The 22726-nt window shown below is 48.1% G+C and overlaps 2 protein-coding genes across 2 annotated transcripts in view; both read left to right on the top strand.

The window, feature by feature from the left end:
• Positions 1 to 22726, top strand: part of SYN3 (synapsin III) — a gene marked incomplete at its 3' end in the record, with an annotated part of 453972 nt that overhangs the window by 420263 nt on the left and 10983 nt on the right. Inside the window, exons 8-10 of the mRNA XM_082667036.1 lie at positions 11855 to 11997; positions 16560 to 16634; positions 19540 to 19642. Of these exons, the coding sequence (XP_082523162.1) occupies positions 11855 to 11997; positions 16560 to 16634; positions 19540 to 19642 (321 nt within the window). The remainder of the gene's footprint in view (positions 1 to 11854; positions 11998 to 16559; positions 16635 to 19539; positions 19643 to 22726) is intronic.
• LOC309830184 (CDC42 small effector protein 2-like) lies at positions 2238 to 2494 on the top strand (the record flags this gene model as incomplete). The annotated part of the gene is given in 2 exon segments (XM_082666582.1): positions 2238 to 2375; positions 2378 to 2494. Coding segments are annotated over 2 exon segments (255 nt in total).

Genomic DNA, 22726 nt, shown 5'->3' with positions numbered 1-22726 from the left:
TGCCCTAGGGCAGCAGAGTAGATTTTAATTTTCAAGGGAAACACAGCAGTTCTGGGCAACGGTCAGACACCATGCAAATTACTAGTCGAGGTGGTTCACAGTTTCAACATTAGATCACAATATGTTCCTTTCGATGACGTCACATCTTTGCAAAACTGGGTTTTGGGTGGTAGTTGTGCTAAAAGGCAAGTGCTCTGAAAATCAGTGTGGAGCAGGAAATGCGGGTGAAGAGCCCTCTCTGATTCTAAGGTTCGGGAATTTGTGCAGTGCCCAGCAAGCACACATATCTCATTTGTAAGTAATTGTAGTTATTTAAGAATGAAATAAAAACATTATGTGCATTGTTTATTTCAGTTACTAAGCTGTTAGAACATAAATATTTATTAAGCTTCTTAGCTCTAACTACTTAACAAATGAAGCTGCTTAGTACTTCTTTTGGCCTTGGAATGCCTTGAAATCATTCCTGAGATGGGCATCATAAATCCAGAAAGTCTCAGAATTTCTGCATTGGCTTCTTTGAAACTCACATTTACCTCTTTGAAGCTTTTGATGCAGAGCTCAGGAAAGATTCTGAGCTAAGCTCTGTAAGCATGGCCTGACGTTAATGACGTAAGCACAGAACCTACAGCTTAGTCCTGCCTTGAGAGTCTAGGTGGGGCAAGACTGGAAAACATTTACTGGGAGGGAAAACTGAGATTTAGCTCTTCCCCTTCACTCCATCTAATTAGCTTCTTAACGAGCATAGACCACTTTGTAATGAGCTGGAAGAACGCCTTCCTGTTATAAAAACAGAAAAACAAGCATCCATTTGTGAGCCAGAGTTACGGTTTTATTATCTCGAACTAGGAGTGGCCTGAATATCCAGCTGGCTCAACCAGCTAATTATTGCCAGAAGGAGACCACAGAGCAAGTGTTCTGAAGCTACAGTTATTATTTTTGGTAGATCCCCTCTTAGCTTTTAGCTTATTCGTAAATAACCTGGTTCAGTAAATTGCCTCAAATAGTTAGCTTTGAAAAAAACAAGCTTGTCCCAGCCATCACACCAGATGGAGCGTGCTCCAAAGTGGGCCTTCTATGGGAACTTGAGGGAGATGGATGTGGCTGGAGTGAGCCGCCGGTCACACTTGCCCGAAATGTTTTCTAGGCTATTGAAATAGGGCGATGGACTTCAATTGCTCAAGTCTATCAAGTTGAATTCCAAACCTTCTTCTAGGAAGGATCTTGACCCCGTTCCCAGTGTTCACCTTTAAGAGGAAGTGGGATTGCCCTTCCTCAAGCCTGAATCCCTATTAGCCCTCAGCTTCCACAAAAAGATGTCAAGGCTCAGTTTTCTGCTAATGCTTGTGAGTGAGTCTCTTTTCCACCAGGAGCATCAGCCCAAGGGCCACTGCACCTCCTTTTCCCTTTGCCTAGATTCTCTTTACCCAGCTATTCCCATGACTGGCCCCTTCATTTATTCTTTCAGCAAATATTTATTGAGCATCTGCTGTGTGCCAAACACTATGCTGGGTGTCAAGTGTATAAAAAGGAACGATAATAATAGTTAACGTTTATTGAATGCCTGTAATGAACAAAGAGTTCTTCTAAACTATTTACATGTATCTCATTTAATGCTCAACAACAATCCAAGCCATCCACATTTGATCAGGAGTAGTTTCTTCATATTAACAAGTTACTGAGCGGCGAGCGCGCTGGGGAGCGCAGCTGCGGGCGTGGGGGGACAGCAGCGGCGGAGCCTGCCCGAGAGCGACTGTGGTCAGAGCGAGAGCAGTGGAGACAAAGGCTACGATAGGGCCAGTTGTGAGTGTGTGGATTTTTGAGTAAAACCTCGAACCCAAATGAGAAGAAACCTTCAAGGAACAACTTATACTGACAGTGAGTCTACAGTCATCTGTATGCATATTATGGAATGTTCTCAACCCAGAGATAGCTCTACTGACAAGGAGTGAGTGACTACCTGTTAAGGTCCTGAGTCAAGACAACAATTTTTATACCTTTCCTGGTGGTTCAGAAACTAGTCTCTGTAGAATCAGAAGCAAAGAAAGGAAACAATCTGACCTTTTCTTTGTTAGATTGACTATATAAGATACTTGACTTCCAGGAACAAAAACACAGAGAAGTAATAAAGTTATTATTTTGGCATCGTTGGACATATATTGAGAAGCCTGCTTTGTGAAGCTTCCTGAGTTGAGATTTGGAAACTTCACTGGTGCTCATTTATAACTTGGACTGTAAGCATGAGTGAATTCTGGTTGTGTTTCAACTGCTGTATTGCAGAACAGCCTCAACCTAAAAGGCGCCGGCAGATTGACCGAGGTATGATTAGAGAGCCCACAAACTTTGTGCACACGGCTCACGTTGGGTCAGGAGACCTGTGTTCAGTGGGATGAATTCCGTTAGCTCCATTCAGAACCAGATGCAGTCCAAGGGAGGCTACGGGGGTGGCATGGCTGCCAACGTGCAGATGCAGCTCGTGGACACGAAGGCCGGATAGCCCCAGACCCCTACTCCACGTGATGGCGTCTTGTTCACCCTGTTGTGATTACTCCAGTGACACGTTACTATTCTGCTCTGAAGAATCCTGCACTTCCTTCAGCTGGCATGCATGCCTTTGGACTCGTGGACAGAGTTCTTTGGATTGTGGCCTAATGATTGATTTTTATCAATATGGATCTGATTTTAGCATGATTTTTTTTGTGAATGCTAGCACTGTTTTGCATTTTTTCCCGCATTTTTAACAATTTCTCTTTCCAGCTCCAACCCCTCTGCCTTATGATTTTATTGGTAAGCAAAGAACTGCTATTTTAACTTGTCACCATTTATGTATATTTTGGAAGGTATGAGACCCATAAGCACAATGATCATTTCTATTCATTTGAAACTTCAGCAGAGTAGTATCTGCATGCTTTATGAAGCTGCTTGTGTGGGAGCCCATGGGATGCCAGAAATGAACATTTCCTTGCTGCCACGGGCTGATGATACTGCTACTATGAGAGAAAGGTTAGCTGTGGCACCAAGTCACATCAGTTTCACAAAAAAAGGCAATTTGTAGCTTATTTTAGAAGTATGACTTTTATTTAGAGTTATAATAAAAGAAAAGCTTGCATTCAAAAAAAAAAAACACGTTACCCACATTTTGCTGATAAGGAAAGTGAGACACAGAGAAGCTAAGTAAATTCCCCAAGGTCATGCAGCTAATAAGTGATGGAGCTGGGATTTGAGCTTGCACTCTTCAACACTCTGTTGTATTGTCTCCTAGCAAGACACAGGAGGCTCTGGTTTTATTTGGCTTACATTTTAATAGAGGAGAGAGACAATAGCACATTAGCAAATGAGTAATTTCAGATAGTCAAAGATGGTAAGAAAAAATAGTGATAATTCAGTACAGACTTCCCAGGAAGGAGTAGCTACTTGATATCAGGTAGTTGGAAAAGCCTCTGAGGGGTCATCTGGGCTGAGACCTGAAGAAACCAGCCATGGGAAAGTATTCAGGAAAAGTATTCCACCAGTGGGAATAGCAAGTACGAAAGCAGTAAGTCAGGGACAAGTTTGGCTGAGTGCAAAAGAGGGATGACCAGGAACCAGATCATATAAGCTTTTCAACCTGGGCTGCACGCATTTGCCTGGGAAGCTTCCAGAAATACTGATGACTTGGCCCACACCCAGAGAGCCTGAGGAAATCAGTCTGAGGTTTGGCTTAGGCAAGAGGAATTTTAAAAGAGATGATTGCAGCAGTCCAAAGAGGGATGATGTGGCCTGCACCACGGTGGTGGCAGTGGAGGTGCCGCTCTCCTTCAGGCGCTGCTCTCTCCACACAACCCACCTGTGGCCACAGGAAGCACGTGCATCCTTAGCCTGGATAAACCAAAGGCAGGATGCTTACCTGCAGATGGCCTGGGAAGGATTCAGCACCAGACACATAGCAGTCTTGCTGGGCGTCCCGCTGAAGCTCCTACCAGACGTAGCACAAGGGAGGAGTGGTAGGCTGGCATAAACTTTCCTAAGAAATCACCGTCTCAGAATCTCTAATCTCCAGCAGCCCAACCTTGTAATATCAACGTGGGTGAATCTACCAGTTCTTGGCCATAGTGGTCTCTGTCACAGATCACTTTGGGAGGTGGCATCTTTGTCTTCTTGCTGCAGCTCTAGTTGAGACAGTGCATTCGTCAGGGTTGTCCAAAGAAACAGAAGCCATAAGAAGTGTATACGTAGATAGATAGATTTATTTTAAGGAATTGGCTCACGTGACTAATTTGTCTTCTAAAGTACAATTCAGTGGCTTCCTCAAGGAGGAACCATCACCACTGTATAATTCCAAGGCATTTTCCTCACCCCATATCCTTTAGCAGTCACTCCCCGTTACCCTTTTACCTCAGCTCCTGGCAACTATGCATCTACTTTCTGTCTCTGTGGATCACCAGCTTATACTAAAGCAAATCCCATATATCACATCCTTTCCTCTGTAAATATTTCAGTATGGGGACATCCCTGGTGGTCCAATGGTTAAGAATCTGCCTTCCAATGCAGGGAACGCAGGTTCAATCCCTGATCAGGGAACTAAGATCCCACATAATATGGGGCAACTAAGCCCGTGCGCCACAACTACTGAGCCCACGCACTCTAGAGCCTGTGCACCACAACTAGAGAGAGGCCCACACACCACGAGGAGCCCACATGCTGCAACTAAGACCTGATGCAGCCAAATAAATAAATGAACAAATATTTTTTTAAAAATACTTCAGTATGAATTTCTAATACATAAGGACTTCTTTTTTACCGTAGCCAAATACTATTTTTACACCTAAAACTTTGGTAATAATTCTTTAATATCTAGTAAATAGTCAGTATTCAGTAGTCCTATGTTAATTGATTTTCTTTCATTATATCCAAATAAAGCCTTCACGTTTCGCACGGTTGGAATGATGGAAGGCTCTTTTGATCTGCAGCAGTTCCCTTCGTTCGGTTTTGTTTTTCTTGTCATTTATTTGTTGGAAGGGGGGAGAAAAGGTCATTTTCCTGCAGAATTTCCTACCTTCTGAATTCAGCTGATTACAGCTCTGTGGTGCTCTTCCAGTGTCTGCATTTCTTATAACCTGGTGGATGAATATAGAGACTTGGTCCGATTCAAGTTCTAGGTTTTGGCAAGAATATTTCATAGGTGGTAGTGAGTGTTTCTCTTGCATATCTGTAGATGTAATCATGTCTGACTATCTCTCTTTTAGGATTTAAGACTGATCTGTGAGTTCAGGTGTTGTCTGCCTGATATACGCATTAGGGAGTTCTCCATCAGTCTTTCCCAATGGTCTTTGGCATTGAGCATTGTTGCCTAGATCTGTTGTTGCAGTAACATAATTGTTGCAGAAGGCTGACATTCTCATTCTCTTACTTATTCTGCATTTATTAGCTGGCACTCATCTAAAAAGAAGAACTTTTCCTCATCAGTTTGGATGACTATACAGGAGATAGCTTTGGCACTGGATGAATAATTGCATAAATAACTGTAAAAAAAAAGCATTGATTGATGGTTCAAGGTCAGCAAAGAATCTCAACAACTATCTAATTAAAGATAAACAACTTTAGTTGAGCACCTACTAGGTGCCAGGCGCTATGCTAGGTAGGTCCTTTGACAGTCATTACAATTCCATTTAAAACTCATAATAATCCTGCAAGGTAATTGTTATAATCACCTTTAATAGGTAAGGAAACTAAAGCTCAGAGAAGTAACTTAGGTAAGATCAAAGAGCTGGATTACATGTATAGGAAGAGTGTACCAAAATCTTGAATGACATAGAGCTGAGAGGGAGAGTTAACAGGTCAGACGACAGAATCAATATTGGATTCCAACCAAGACTGGCAAAGGTAGACATAAAGTCCTACTCAGGGATTAAAACCACTCAAGTCCAAGCTTGGAGAGATGTGGATTCTCAGGATCTTGTGGTTAAAAATGATCTAGAGACATTAGCTTAGAACAAGCTCCACATGGATCTTAGAAATGCTAATATTTTATTTAGCTACGTTAATAGGAGCAAGATAATTAATAGGCACAAAGCTCCATGTGGATGAGAATCATAAACCTTGTTCTCTGTTGCACCCCCAGCCCCAGCATAGTACCTGGAAAAGTGATCAGTTAGTCTCTGAATATAATGGGCACTCAATACATATTTGTAAATACTTACATATATTTATTCGATCATAAAACATATTTACTGAGCACCTATTTTTCCCTGCTGTTCTAGGTGCTTGAAATACAACAGTGCTCTTGCAGAGCTTATATCCCAGTGGAATGGTAGGGAAGAAAGACAACAAACAAATAAATAGATAAGGAAGTGGTGGTGGAAATGCTATGGAAAAAAATTAAGCAGGGTAGTGTGAATGAGGAGTGCTGGGTGGGAGGAGTAACCTCACACATGGTGGTCAGAGAAGGCAGCTCTGAGAAGGTGAGGCTGGAGGAGAGACCTGAATGAAGTGAGGCTGTGAGCCATGCAAGCAAGGAACAGCAAGTGCAAAGGCCCTGAGGCAGGATTAGGCCAGATGTGTTCCAGAAAGAGTGAGGTGACGGTCTTATCCAATCTCAGCTGGTAGGACCACATCTGGAGTATGTGTGTAATTTTGGACACCACATAGTGTTTAAGAGAGTATCAAAGGGGAGCATTTAAGGTAGTAAAGGGTCTGGAACCAGCTCACATTGGGATGGGTTAAAGAAAAGAGTGACTTAGGCACAGCTGAGTGGCTCTCATCCAGTGGATGAAAAGCAGACACAAGGCAGAGCGCCGAGATGTACCCTGTATGATCAACCACTGGAAGCATTCGCTCACTCTTGGTCTAATATACAGTAGAACAAGTTCCCTAAGATGGTATGAGCCGCCTTGCCCAGTAGTGAGCTCCCTGTTATTAGAGGTGTTCAAGCAAATAGTGCACAGTCTTCCGAGGCTGTAGAAGATGACTTGCCCGTCCCAGCTGGGATTTGGAGTAGGAGACCTCTGAGATGAATCCCACTGAGGAGATTCGGAATTGTCCCCTGACTCCTCTCTCCAGTTCCTCTCCCTTGGTTTTCACTCTCCCTCCTCGCTCACCCTGCTGATGGAGCACAGGTGTGCACGCACACACTCACACGCACACTCACCCACTCACTCACACCGGGGAGGTAAAGCAGTTCACAAAGCTGGAGAGGAGGAAAGTGTGAGAAACTGAACAGGGAAACAGTGAGGGAAAGGAGGTAGGAGAGATGGGGGGCAGGGTGAGGGTGGCATGGAAGGGAAGCAGGAAGAAGGAGACAGGCACTGAGAAGGGGTCAGGGAAAGCGGAGGGAGGTAGAGAAGTAGGGGAAAAGGAGAGATGGAGAAAGACGGGAGAAATAAGAGGTGACAAAGGAAAACACAGAGGGAATGGGACAAAGAGGTGGAAAATGATACTAAAAGTAAGAGGAGAAGAATGGGAGAAGGCAGTGGATGTGGAAGAGAAGAAGGATGGGGCCCAGGAGGAGGAGAGGGAGGGAGGGCGAGGAAGGAGGAGAGAAGAGACGGGGCGTAGAGGGGACAGGGAGGTAGCGTGAGAGTGTGAGACTTCAGAGTCAAGGAGCTCGTGTGGCACCCCGGCACGGGTCCCCAGAGCAGGAAATGGGTAATCTTGAATCACAGCTCATTTCAAGCTTCCTGTTTTCAGCTTGTCTCTGTGAACAGTTGGAGGGGTTTCCAGCTAGTAACTCCCTCCCCGGGCCAGCAGCCGTTCCACCCTCCCCATGGCTAGCCGTCCTCAATAGCTCCTCACCCCACCTCCCTTTATGGCCTGAGCACCCACCCAGAGTCCCCTCCAACACCACCCACCAGGCCACCCGCTCCATTCTCCAGGGTCCCTGACTTCACCAGGTTCTCAAGGCTCACAATGGAAGCTGTAAACCTCTTACAAGTACTGGGCTCACGCTAACTGATTCCACCACTGGCGCTACACTAGGAAGCGGTAAACCTCTGAGTGTGGAATCCAGCCTGAGCATTTACAGAAAAATTCATCTTATAAAATATGTTTCCCTGAAACACACTTTCTTTGCCTTTTTCCAAGCACCCTTATTTTTCCTTCCATCCGCTTGCCTCCTCCCAAGTTACAAGCAGATCTTTATCCAGGCTTCTTAAAATCAATCCAGCAAACACATCTGGAGAATCTGCAACATGCCAGGCACTGGTGTTACAACTGGGACCGAGACATGTTGTCTGTCCTTAGGAAGCTCACAGTCTAATGGGGAGACAGACATGTGTGGAGCCAGTGGGAGAGCCGGGTTTTATGGGGCTCAGACATCACACAATTTGAGAACAAAATTACTAGCCCATGTATGAGAAACCTGGGTTACCTGCTCAGTCCTGAAGAGGGCAGGATGAGCTCCCCACCCCAAACAACCCGACTACTCTAGGAGAGAAGGGCTCACAAAGGGAGGTTGGGATGACCACTAATTCATTAATAATTAAACCTCTACATCTATACTTTCTCCCTTTGCTCTCTTTTGTCTATCCTGTGAATAAATGAATGCATGCATGATGAATTCAGCAAATATTTACTTAAGGATGAAGTTCGGCTGCGGTTACAAAGACCTAAGGTGGCTTAAACAAGCTAGGACCTTCTCTCTCACCTAACAGGCTCCTTCCATCCTGTTGATCATTCCTTCCTGGGGTGTTGCCGTTCAGACACAAGGTCTTCAGTGGAGCCCACTGCAGCTAGCAGGACGAGGAAAGGAGGAAGTGAAAAGCATCCCCCCACACAAACTTCCCTTATAAGGCAGACCTGGAAGTTCAGGCCCCACTTCTGCTCACATCTCATTGACCAAAATGTGATCGCACAACCATGATCACATGACTACACACAGGTGCCAGGGAGATGGGGAGGTGTAATATTTATTCTGGATGGTCATGCAGCCCCAGACCAAGGTGCTTCACTGCTATAGAAGAAGAGAATGGATGTTGTGGACAACCGGAAATCTCTGAGAGAGCCTGCAGTGTATGCTGTTCTGACTAGGAAACCAGAAGTGGCTCTGGTCCTTTCCAGATCCACCCAGTGACAAAAATGAATTAGACAAGCTGTCCCTGCAAGCTCTCACCCCCATTCTTTCATTTCGTTGAGTCTCTCTTTACCGGATCCCAAATGTTGGCTGAGAATGAAACATTATGACCACCCAAAGGGCAGTTGAAGGAAGAGGAAGCAATACAGACTTTGAAGAAGTTGCCATGGTCCACCACCCTGTTGCTGTAGCCAAGTTCATTGTCGTACCAGGAAATGAGCTGGATTGTTGTATTTCACACACCTATATTGTATTTCAAGCACCTTCAAGGGGCTGTTGAAGGAAGAGGAAGCAATATAGACTTTGAAGAAGTTGCCAGGAAAAAAAGGGAAGAAAATAGTGGCATGAAAACCAAATTTCGAAAAGTTCAGTGGCTTCAGATACCATAGAATGCCAAAGCAGGATAGGGAGCAAAGGGAGCTCTATTGTATTTGCCGATGAGGAGGTCGAAGGTGACCTTTGCCAAATCAGTTTCGGTGGAGTGGTGGGGAATGACATCCAGAGAGAGCTGGTTTAGGAGTGAGTGGGAAATGAGGATGTAGAGACAGAGAGAGCAGTGGTAACTGAGGTATTGAAAAGCAGGAACAATTTGAGATTAGTGGATCCATGATCATGTTAATCCAAAGGATAAAGAATCAATAAAGGGCAAGAGATGAAAAATACATGGCAGAAATATAGTTTGGCTGCTTTAACAAAGTCCAAAATAACCGTAGCTTAAACGAGATTAAGGTTTACTTTGCTCTCATGTAGGAGTCTGAGCATACACAATCCAGGGCTGACTGGGGACTCCATGGTGTTGGAAATCCAGGTTCCTTCCACCTTATTAGTCAGCCATCTGCAACATGCAGCTTCCATCTTGTGGTCCAAGAAGGCTGCCCCGGCTCCCACCATCATGTAAACATCCCAGTCAGGAGAAGGGAGAAGGAAAGGGAGGGTTCCCTTCATCTTAAAGGCACCACCCAGAGGCTGCTCGCATCACATCTACTCACAGTTTCACTGGCCAGACTTAGAGACTTGACCACATCTACCTGTAAGGAGACTGGAACAAAATAATCTTTAGCTGAGAGACCAGATGCCCAGGTAAAACTTAAGGGTCCTATTACTGAGGGAGGAGGGAACAGCAGGCAGTCAGAGCCTTAGAGGACCTAGAACAAAGGGTAGCTTCGGCCTCCGGTGGGAGGAGGCCCCCTGCCACTGAGGCTGGGTTGCTCAAAGAGCCAAGAAGAGAGAAGGTTTGCCAAGCCTCCCTCCCCCTCGCTGTTTACGATCCGTGGGGTGGGACCGCAGGCGTGCACTTGTAGATACCCTGAGATTGTTCCAAGAACAGCTGTGCTTTTGGAGTCCTGAGTTTCATTCCCAGCTCTGTGCTTAGCTGCTATATGGCCTTGGACAAGGAGAAAAATCTCCCTTTCCCCATGTTAAGTGGCCATAATAATGGCCACCCTGCCTGCCTCACAATCCTGTTTTGGGTCCCAGAGGAGGGCTGTGAAGATGCCATGTAAGTTGTGAAGTTGGGGCAGACGTGGATGGGCATCATCATGGAGGGAGGGAGTGGTCAGGGCACTGCTGAGCCTGAAGGGTGGGCAGAAAAGGACTAGAAGAGGCTGTAAGGCCAGGACCACCCCCCACCCAGGCTACTCAGCACCCACCCAGCCCCCCAGTGGATCTGGCCTCTGCCCACTGCTGGCCCAGCTTCAGAACCCCTCTGCTGTCCAAGTGAGGACGACAGGGGAGGGAGCACCCACCCAGCTGTCCACAGGTGCTGGGAGTCAGCCTCTGTTATGTCCTGAGATCGCTGTCACAACGCCTTGGCCTCCTCCCCTGCACTTGGCCTTGGAAGCTCTCCTAAGACCTCTCCTTGACCCCAGGACACCACCGCATGTTCCTGGCCTCAGCCCAGTAAACAGTGTGAGCGAGTTTCTCCCCCAGGCCTTTGGACTAGCAGAGCTAGCCATGTCCAGTGCGTGTACACTCCCACACACACACATGCACACACGGACTGCACACACAAAAACACCGCGCACCCCACACACAACGCACATGCAAACACCACACATATACATCACAAAATATACATTCCACCCACATACCCCACACACCCCACACGCACGTCCTCCACACACTTCACACACACAACCCACATGCACACACCCTGCCCATGCACACCACATGCACATACACACATACATACTCTCTTCTTCCTAACTGGTCTCTCTCTATCCCACATCACACCCCTCCATCCAACCCTCTACACAGCTGCTTGAGTGATTTTTCTAAAACACAAATGAGGCTACTTTCTTGTTTAAACTCTTCTCTGTCAAGTGGCTTTGCAGAGTCTTCAGGCTAGCATCCTAGCCCCTACCAAAGCTGTTGAGGCCCTCCATGGTCTATTCCCTGAAGACCCTCTTCAGGCATCACCCCACCCTCCTGCCCCCTTGGCCAGTCCAAACTGCTGGCCCATCCCCCCTCCCTACGGGCTCCTCCTGCCTCTGCCTTGTCCATCCTCCATCCTCTCCAGAGAACGCACCTGCTCCATAGTCCATGTGAGAATCGCGTTCATTCTTCCAAACCCTGTTCAGAGCCCACCCCTTCTATAAAGATTCTCTTGACTCCCCAGGTGGAATGCTGCCTTTCTCTTCCACAGGAAGTGGTGGGGTGACTTGTTTTCTAGGTCTGCCTCCCCTGCCAGGCAGGCGACCTTCTCAAGGTTACTGTATACGGTGCAGCCCTGGGTCCCAGCACTGGGTAGGTGCCCAGTGAACGCTGGGTGGGTGGGTGGGTGGGTACTCAACCCCTCATCCTCCCACACAGATCAAAGTAGAAAACCAGCATGACTACCAGGACATCACCAGCATGGTGGCCATGGCCAAAACCTACGCCACCACCGAGGCCTTCATCGACTCCAAGTACGACATCCGCATCCAGAAAATTGGATCCAACTACAAAGCTTACATGTGAGTCCCTGGGCAGGGGCTGGGGAGCTGGGAGGAAGGGTAGGAGCAGAGTGTGAGAAGAACGGAGATTAAAAATACACGTCATGCCCTGTCTTCTCTGCCCCAGAGCAGAGACCCCATAGGGACATCATTATTCTCCCTTTCTGTCTCCTTTACCACCCTTCTTCTCTGGTTAGTACAGCGGAAGGCTGATGCTCCATCATGGCTTATCCCAGGGTAGAAATCTGTCTACCCAAGTGACGCCTGTTTCCCCCAGAGAAAGAAAGACTGTTGGCATGCTTCCAAGTATATACCTGATGCATGTCATAGGAGACATACATGGAAGAGAGGCTTAGAGACAAATCAAGGAATGCTTTGCTGAGGGTTGTGAATTTTCTTCTCTTCCCTTCTGAGCAGTGAAGTGTCATGATCTGACCTGTATTTGTAAGAAGATGGCTCTGGGGCTGTGGGCTGCAAAAGGGTTTCTCTGGGACAAATAAGAGCAGGAAGGAGATTACATCAGATTTCTTCAGCTGCAATTAGTAAAAACCATACCTGACTAATTTGGTGGAGTTTTTTTTAAGGGAATTTATTAGCTGAATGATCAGAACTAACTAACAAAACCCCAAATTATCAATTTCAGACATATTAGGGTCCAGGGCAGCCGCAGGAATCTGGGTAGCCAGAAGTAATATACAGTCTTCGTGGCACCCCATTAGGAAGTGAATCTGCCCTAATCATGTTCAGGGCTTAACTCAAGATTGTGATTCCGTGGAAACAGTGCTGATTAATCCAACTGTGGTCACATGCTTATTAGTTAGAGGAATGTAGAGCAGTATGAAGAGTCCCACCAAGATAGCATGCAATATGGGCAGGTCATTATCCAGTGGAAATAGAGGTTGTGTGACTAAAAGAAAAGGGATGAATGCCAGAAAATCCAACACACATTCATCCCGGGGGTGGTTCAGGCAAAGGATGACTCACGCTGGAGCTGCGGTTACAAGGATGAGCGGGAGTTCTTGACCAGGTGGAGGGTTTGGTGTTTAGAGAGGTCTTATCTGCCCCAGGTCCTCTCTGTCTCACTTTGGAGTATTGTTGTTTCCACTTGGAATGATGAGACCCCAGAGAGGCAACAGGTGCCTGGTTTCCAAGCATGCATGGCACACTGATTGCCTGGTTCCATCATTGAGGACTACAACAACTGACTCTGGACAGTTAGAAAGTCCTTTGCTTCTGTGTGGTGGAGCTGTGCTCTAGATCAGGGTCAGCAAACCACAGCCCACAGGCCAAATCCAGCTTCCACCTGTCTCAGTAAATAAGGTTTTATTGATCGCAGCCATACATATCCACTTCTGTATTATCTAGGGTTGCTTTTGCACTACTTGGATTGCCTAGACCGGGGGTCTACAAACTTTTTCTGTAAATGACCAGATGGTAATTTTAGGCTTTGCAAGTCACACAGTCTCTGTTGCAACCACTCCACTCTGCCATTGCCTGGGAAACTGGAGAAAATGCAGTCAGTTGACCTATAAGGAAATATGCCCAGGAAAGGGATGGGGCCAAGAAATACTTCTGGTCAGTCTTGCCAGTCGCTCTCTTCCACCCGTGAGCCAGGCCAGACCTGCCACTGCTCTCAGATGCCCTCAAGGTGATAAGATCACCTCCCCCTGCCACCCCCAACCTCTCTGAGTTGGAGAATATTCCAGTGCATGGTCCAGTGCATTCCTGAGGCCTCCACCATCCCACATGATATCATTTCCCTCCTCTCCTCATTGTTAGCGTTTCCACTTGACATTGACAACACCTTGTCCCAGTTTCTCTTCTTGAGGATTACCTCATTGCTGCGTTCTTTATGCTGAGCCTTTCTGCCCTGACAGCTCCAATTTGTCTTTAGTTATGGTGTTTCCTGGACCCTGGGTTGGCCCACATCCGAGGGAGAGTGTTCATGTCACACCTCGGTGTAGAACGCCCTCTCTGCCCATGACCATTCAGCGTCCTTTCTGGCCCACTTCCTGCCCAGTACTTGGGCCTTTGTGCGTGTTGCCACTGGGTGTCATTGTTTCTAAATCCTCTCAGCAGACAGAGCTGGGAAATAAATATGTGTATCTCAACCCGTGTATACACACGTCTTTAACTGTAATTTACAGTTGTGTGATACACACACACACACACACACACACACACACACACACACATATCCATCTATAGCTAAAGCTAGACAGAGTTCATAGTGATGTGTCAGACTTTCATCCCGTACCACATGATTCATGTTAGCCTTCCCAGATTGCTTATCTGTAACTTCCCACTCCAACTGGGAAGAAACCTGGCTCCCACCATCCCCCATCCATGTACTTCTTTGTTCATCCACAGTATATGTGTACAGTTGCAGAACTGTCAAGCTGCAGTCCCATGAGAAACAACTTCACCAACTATGGTACAGGACTTACATACAGTTTCTTTTGTACCTAGTCATACAGCCTCCACTAATTTCCAAAGTTACTTAGGCAGCACCTTTCCACTCACCCCCGCCCCTTCATCAAGGGGGTCAGCTTCATACATGTGTCGTAAACATAGATTCTGTTGTCACAGTCTACATCCCATCCTACATTCTAGCAGCTGCATCACATTTGGGCCAATCAACTCTTTTCCCCAAACCTGTGATGGGCTCTGCCATGAAGAGTCATGGTTAAGAGCACAGAGTTTCTCAGATATGGTTTGGTGGCTTCTGCCACTCAGTGGGAATGATAATAATAATAATATCCATCTCATTAGTTTTTGTGAGGCTGAAATAAGCCAGTGCTTATAAAGCTTTTAGACCCATGTCTCAGACATAGAAAGCACTCACTAAATATCAGCTCTCACTATCGTTATCTTCTTGGAAGGAGACCAGTCTGGCTTGTGCTCCTGCTGCTTCTGGCATTAGAATGCTTTTTTTTTCTTGTCTACGCTTACTGAAAAGTAATAATAGCACCCATTGTACTAAGAGGTTTATGGGAATCTTTCCTTTAATCCACACAATGCCCTATAAGCATGGTACTAAAATTATTCCCATTTACCAATGAGAAAATAGAGCCAGAGATGTTGTCCATGGTTATACAGCTAGAAAATGCTAGAACCAAGATTCAAACTCGCATCCATCTGACTCAAGTCAGTTCTTACCTTCCCTTGTCACCGTGCAGATCCCACTCTATTGAATCCTACTCACCCTCCCAGGCACATCTCAATCGCTACCTTCTGGGGTTCATGTTAAGTGACTGGTTTCTCCTTTGCTTCCCCAGAGTGCTTCATGCCTCATGTGTACTGCTAACCCTACCACGCCTATGTTCTGGTTTTAGGCTGGTCTACCCCTTTAAGGTAGTGAGCAGCTTGAGGAAGGAGTCATGTCTTCACACTCAGATTAGTCCTGTACCCAGGACATAGGGAGGCCTGGTGATTGTTTGCCAAATTGAATTGAATTGCATTGAGATGAACTAAACTTAATTGACATGAAGCTTATCAATGTCACTGCTACCCTTAGTCATTATGTCTCCTATTGGCCACCATCTATTCTCAGCACCTGCTGCGCTCAGATACATTTTATTTTCTCTTTTAGAAAGACATTTTATAGCAATTCCTCTCCTGGTTCACCCTTAAACCTCAATCACATGCCTTCCCTTGGTCATGAAACAAATTGCTTTATCTCTGCCACTTTGCCTAAAGCCATTCAGTCTTTGCTGAATCCAGATATGCCATTAGAGATAGTTTGTCTGGATTGCTCTTCAACATACACAGTCTCTTACCTAGTAGGTAGTTACTGGACACCTACTACATGCCAGGGACCACTGGACACTAGAGGTACAGAGGGATGAGTCAAAACATGTTCCCTGCCCTCAGGAAAGACAGCACACTAAAGTAGTCATTGCAAGTGAGATGAGCATTACTAAACATTGGTATAGGGTGTAGTATAGGGGGTTCTTATTGGGGAAGATGTACTCTCAGGAAGTCACATTTTCAGATGAAACTTGAAGGATGAGTAGGACTTAGGGAGGCAAAGATGGAGATGAAGACTGGATCCGGCAAAGGAAAAAGGTGTGTGGAGGCCTACACACAGGAAATATCCATGGGCTTTGGAGAAAGGGCAAGGGAACTAAGAGGGTGAGGCAGGCAGAGCCAGAAGGCCTGCCTGCTCTTCACCATGGAAAGTAATCACTTCTCTCCATGGATCATTTTTCCTACATTTTGGGGCTCTCAAAAAAGATTCCAGAGTCACCGGAGGCTATACTGCCCTAGTTCTTCTTCTGAAAAACAGGAGGCCAGAGTTCTCAGGATTTAATCTGATAGTGTAGGCATTTGTTAAATTTAACTTTTATATTTCAAAGGTGGATTGGGAAAAGATACATAAGACCCAACAAGTAAGACAGTCAACATAGAGGGAAATAAAAACAGAAAAATAAATCTGAAGACTGGATGCGTACCTAAGACTACATGTCAGAACGTAAGCCAGACATTTGAATCAGAGCCGCCAAACAGCCAAAGCAAAAAAGGAAAGCAGATCAATGACAAGCATCCCTAATGCCCTCACTGTGTTATTTGTTGTGATACAGGAGAACCTCCATCTCTGGAAACTGGAAGGCCAACACAGGCTCTGCTATGCTGGAGCAGGTGGCCATGACAGAGAGGTAAGAGGCAAAGGAGGTGTTCAGGGAGAGGCACCAGCCATAGTGGGAGATAGATAGGGATATAATAAGGATCCTGTAATGAATGCCATCTCACACTTTGGCCAGTGTCTCTCCACCCACAGAGTACTTTCCTAGGCATGATCTCCATTACTGCCCATAACAGCCTGCAGGGAAGGTTTTATAAATAACCCCATTTTACAGATAGGGCAGGAAGTTCAGAGGGGGAAAGTGACTTGTCCAAGGTCACAGAGCTAATCAGTGACAGAGCTGAAAGTAGAACCCTACTATCTTGACTCCAAGTCCAGGGGTCTTTCCGGCCCTACCCAGCTGCTGTAGGAAGAGAGCAGGAAGTCCTCACCAGTCTTTCCCTGCTCTGACAGCTGCATGGAAGCATCCCTATTAGGGCAACAGGGCTACTGGACTGTCCACTCCTCTCTCAGACTTATTCCTATATCAATATGAGAGGGAGAGGTTGATTTCCTATGAATCATGAATGTGGCAGGGATGCACTCTGGCTGAAAGTCGCTCAGGTCTTTCTCCCTTATTTAAACAACACCTGTAAGCCATCCTCACCTGAAGAAGGACCTGTCGCCTGCTCTTGGGGCCAGCAGCATACACACATCCTTTTTTGATTGCCCAGTGACTTCTGCTTGCAAGCATTCAATGACAATGGACAAAGCATGGGCTTTGGGGTCAGAAAGCCCTGTTCAGTGAACATGTATTGAGTGCCTACTGCATGCCATGTATGTTGAGCACTAAAGAGGCCAAGATGAAAAGACCCAATCCTTCCTTTTAAGAACTCTGTATCAGTTGCAAGTGTCAGAACACAAATTAGATTGGTTTGAACCAAAGGGGGGATTTATTGGCTTGTGGCAATGAAAACTCCAGAGGTACAGCTCCAGGTAGGACTTTAGAACTTATTCTACCCCCTTAAGTTGGATAGAATATGTTGGCTTCTATGTTGGTTTCATTCTGGTCATTCATATGGTGGCGCATAATGACTCCAGGCTTATATCTTGACAGTGTCAAGTCCAGCAGAAAGAAGGTGTCTTTCCCAACCATTGCAGTCAAAGCCTGGAATAGAGCCTTATTCACAGATTGGCCTGACTTAGATCATATGACCATCCCCGAACCAATCACCATGGTCCAGAAAGCAGCAATGCTGTGATTATATAGGCCTATGTCACATCTCTGCCCCTAGAGATTGGAGTGGGACCACCCTGCTACAGTGGCGATGACTGAGTGAGACTTAGGGGAGGGATATAACACAGTCACTGTCCTCATGGAACTGCTGGTTCAGGGCTCTAAGCTGAGGAAGTGGCATGAACGAAAGTGAGTGGTCCTGCCCCTTCCAAGCTGTATTACATAGGGTAAGTTAACTACCCTTTCTGAACTTCTTCAGTTGTAAATTGGAGTTAACATACCCAAGCCAGAGGGCTGAATGAGAGAGGGATGTTCAGTACCTAACCCAGTGCTGGCCTATGGCAGGGAGGGACACTGTAAATGTTGGCTTCCTTCCCTTCCAGTCAACCCCAGGTGGCAGCTACTACCTTCCAGGTGGGTACCCACAAATGCTAAGTAGTCTCAGGGGAGTTGTGCTCATCACCTGGCACAACTGAATCACCTGGTTTGGGGGAGTCACATCCTTCCCCCAGTGGACATTCACAGGACAGTCTTGGCCCTTTTCTTCATGGCCTTTCCAGAATGTGAGCCCAGCCTTCCCCAATGTCTCACAAGCTACTCACAGATGTCTCCAGCAGGGCACTATCTCCCTGGCTCTGCTCAGTCCCAGGCCACATGGGCCATCTCTGCAGGAGCCTACCATGGGAGTGGGTCTGCTCAGGCCTGGAATTCACTTTCCATTCTGCAAATGCATGGGCAGTACCCTCAGTGCCTCAAGGGGCATTAGCGGATGAGATGAGAGATCTGGTTCTGAGAGCACTTCAGCTCATTCCAGGCCTTATGGCTCAGAGACACAAATAGATCTCAGAGCAGGCGTGCCCCCATGTGACCCTGGAGGGTGGGGAGAGAAGCAAGAACGTTTGACACAAAGTCCCCTGTGACTCCAAGTCCAGCCACTATGAGGGAAGCCAAGTGCAAGGCCAGGAAGACTTCTCCAGATACAAGCATCCTCTTGTTGCAGGGTCAAAGTCCAGCACTGAGATCTTCCCCTGCAAAGCAAACGGGCCTTGCAGCCATCAAGTGGCTGGAAAGGGAAAAAAAAGCAGCGGGTCCAGAGGACCAGGCCCCCAGGCCAGGCGAGAGCGGCCTGCCAGGCTCCTCTGCCCGCATTCCCCAGGCAGGAGGAGAATATGCCCTTTGTCCCCACAGGCTGGGCCTGGGAGAGCGGCCTGGGAGGGATTTCTGGGGACCTTCGATCAGCTTTCCCAAGGGAAAAGGACTTCAGGGGAAGCTGGGTGTCCAGAATGGCTCCAGATGGGGGCAAGGCAAGCTTCCCACTACTAGGGAGCCAGTCAAGGTCTAGGCGGGGTGGGCTCAGGTCTCTGAGAGCTCTCCCAGCTCCCATTCCTTCTCCCCCAGTCCTGCTTCTCTCCTGCCTTCCTGGCTCCCTTTTAGCTGCTCTCCTGCTGTCTCTCTCTCTCACAGTCCATCTATGTCTCTGCCTCCCTTTTTACCCATTCTGTCTCTCCCACTGCCTCTGTCTCTCTCAGGTCTCTGTCCCTCTCTGGTCTCTGTCTCTCTGCCTTTCTGTCTCTCTTGCTGCATCTCTGTCTTTCTCCATCTCTGAATGGTTGCCTGTGTGTCACTGTCTGTCCCATAGCCTGTTTTTCTGTATGTGTCCTTCTGTGTCTCTCCCTCCCTCTGTCTCTGCCTCTCTCTCCCTCTGCTTCCCGTCCCTGCTCCCTGCCCCTCATGCCCACTGCCTGTCTCTCCATCCCTGCAGGTACAGGCTGTGGGTGGACAGCTGCTCAGAGATGTTTGGTGGCCTGGACATCTGCGCCGTCAAGGCTGTCCACAGCAAGGATGGCAGAGACTACATCATTGAGGTGAGAGGTGGACCAGGATGTCCTCCTGGCCTGTCCAGGCCCCTGAGCAGGCACGCCAGAGGGAAGGAGTCCAAGTGTGGCCTCCAGCATGGTCAGCTGTGTCTTAGCCCATGGCTGGGGCACATGCAGCCCAGGCCACAGCAAGCAGCCCCCACAGGCTTCTCACCTACCACCCTCACATACCCCATCCCCACCCTTGGCTGCCCCTAAAGCCTTTGTGCCCAGGGGCTCTGAGCTGGCCCTCAGGAGTTCTGGGTGTGAGGTTAAACAAATACCCCCAACCCATGGCCCTAACAGTAGGGGAAAAGCATCGGGCCAAGAGTTGGCAAGATTCTGTCCCCTCAGAGGCCTCTTCAATTTTCTCAGTGTCCCAGTGTGTAAAGAGGACACACTTCCCTGGTCACTAGGCAGAGATTCCATTGTCTGTTCAATCAGCAGACAGGTACCCAGTGGCTCCCATGGGCTTGGCGTAGGGGTAGCTCTGGGGACAGAGCTCTGAGCAAGACGGACGTGGGGTGTGCAGGCTGGCAGGGAAGGGTGGTACACTAACTTCAGGGCACCGAAGGTTAGGAAAGGGGTGTGAATGGAGGGAAATGTAATTGTAAGAGAGGTCAGAGGGGCTCTGAGTCCCAGAATCTCTCCCTCAACCTTCCTGCAGCCCATGCCTCTCAGAGGCCAACCACCCCTGCTACCCTCCAGAGCTGTCGCCTACAGGTCGCCATGGTCCTTCCATCACCCTCCTCCCCTACCCCAACGACTTCCTCTCCATGCTTCTCCCAGCCCCACAGTCGCCCTCCCACCTTCAAGGCTCCCTGTGTCCACCCCAATCCCACGGTCCCCCTCCCCCCTTGTGGCCCCCCAAGTCTCTTGGCCTCACAGCCCCCTCCCCCTTCCTAACTCCCTTTCCCTCCCCGCCACAGCTCATGGTCCTCCATTGCTTCCCCTGAAAATGCTGCTCTGGCTCAGAATTCTCCCTTCTCTCCCCAGCCTCACATCCTAGCTCTCCCACCCCCCAGAGCCCCTTCCGGTGCTTCCCTTCTGTGGCCTTCTCCAACCACTGCAGAGGCGCGGTGCTGACACAGGGCCAAGACGTGTGAGGGAGAGCCCTGTGGCTGCCCCCTCCCCGGGGTGTGGGCGGCTAATGGGAAGCACATGGCTGGGGTGACCGCAAGAGCCAGCCAGTCCTCCAGCCCCGAGTGTCTGCACCACTCCCGGGATCCACGGTGTGGCGGGAGCCGGTGACTGGAGCGGTGGGAGCCCTGCTCTTCTCCTCCAGCATTGCCAGGAGGGCATCCACACCCAAGCCCAGGGAGTATCCAGCTTGGAGGTGAAGGGGAGGGAGTCCAGGCTGGACATAGCCCCTCTGCCCACACTCACCCCCCAGAAGGCCAGGTAGCTTCCAAGGATGAGTTGCGTCTATATTTGCAGGTTAAATCCTGCTCTAGAAAACAGCTCTCTCCTCACGTCCAGCAGCCACCATTACCTGAAATGTCCTCAGCAGCCCCTTCTCAGAGGACATTGAAGGGGCCAGGAGCAAAACTACTGCCCTGTACACTTGCTTCCCAGCTAGACCCAGGCTGCTCCCTGGAGGAGCGAGGATGCCTGGGACCTTCAGACCGACGCCTAGGGCACTGCATCTCCTGAGACCCTTCCTGGCCTTCCTGCCTCTGCACCTCTTCATGGGGCCACCACACATGAACTCAGCTTTGGCACACATGTGGTCACTGATTGATTCACCCATCGTTCATTCACTGTTGAGCTCCTATTCTGGGCGCCAGACCCCCAGCCAAGTGATGGAGATGCAGCAGTGAGCACAGTCGCAGGGACCCTTCCCCTAGAGCTTCCTTTCAGAGAGGGACCAGCAATCAGCAGAGGGACTCCTGGCTCCCTTCCCCGAGCTCCTGCCTATCTGAGTTTCCTCAGCTTTCACTCTTAGGAAACAAAAATTTGTACCCGTGGGCCCAGACTCCCTGCCTCCAGACATTCAGCGGGTCAGGGATGAAAGACCTTACACATTGAAAAAAAAAAAAAAAATTTGTGGGTTTGGACTTTACAACACAATAAGACAACTTCTCAAAAATGTTCCAGGGTCGGGGGCGAGGGAAATGGCTTTTCAGATTTTTTTGTCTCTCAGAAACATTGCAGAGTTGTTTCCGTTGCTTTTCAGTTTAGAGTGAGGTCAAGGGAGATGGGGAGCTTTTTACCAGAAAGATAAAAGGTATTTTTCCCCAGTCAGGAAAAAAAACAGACAGAAGGGATCCAAAAATACTGATTTCTTCAGCCACCTCTGTGGTAAGAACATAAAATTTGTGGGACATGTTTTGTGAAGATCCTCACAGTGAAATACTCAGGGGAAAGACACTTGAACTTGTCCTCCATGACCTGTACAGGGAATGACATTGCTCATTGGAAAAATGTTTCCCTGGGGAGACCAGAATGTCCACTTCCTCTGGCTTTGTCCACCATGGGGACTCCAGAATGCTCTGACCTCAGGTTCCTTGTGGTGGCTGTTTTCTACTGCAGGGAGTGTAGGAAACAGAAACCAGAACAAAAAGGGGTGGGCGGGCTCAGGAAGAGAAAGGACGACAGGCCTGTGTACACGTAGACGCCACAGTTATAACTCAACTCAGCCCACATTGAACGAGAGACTGTCCATGCGCCGGGCACTGGGAGCCAGGGTACCAGGAACCCAGGCATGACCAACAGGGAGCTCAGTTTGAGGACAGGTTTCAGGACCGTCCATAATAGGATCTGCATCACATCCTTGGGTTTGCTTTTCAGCTTCCCCACCATAGTAGGTAGACTCACAGGCTCCTAAGTCCCAGCTGGAAGGGTCTTTGCCGCTGCCCACACCCCTCAGTTTATAGTTGAGGGAAACAACAGGCCTACAGAGGAAAAGTGACATGCCAAGATCACACAGCAAGTCCCTAGCAGAACCGAAGCCTGGAACCCAGGTCTGCTGTTCCCCTTTCTTACCACAGAGAGCTGTTCGTTGATCGGTGAGACACGGAAGGATTGCTAGCAATCTGTCCTTGAATTTGCTACTTCTTTGCCTTCAGTGTTCCCATCATGATAAGGATAGTA

Source organism: Grampus griseus (genome assembly GCF_964374135.1).
Source record: "Grampus griseus genome assembly, chromosome: 11".
Classification (NCBI taxonomy): domain Eukaryota; kingdom Metazoa; phylum Chordata; class Mammalia; order Artiodactyla; family Delphinidae; genus Grampus; species Grampus griseus.
Note: the sequence above shows the minus strand (reverse complement) of the source record. Positions and strands in the feature narration are given on the sequence as shown.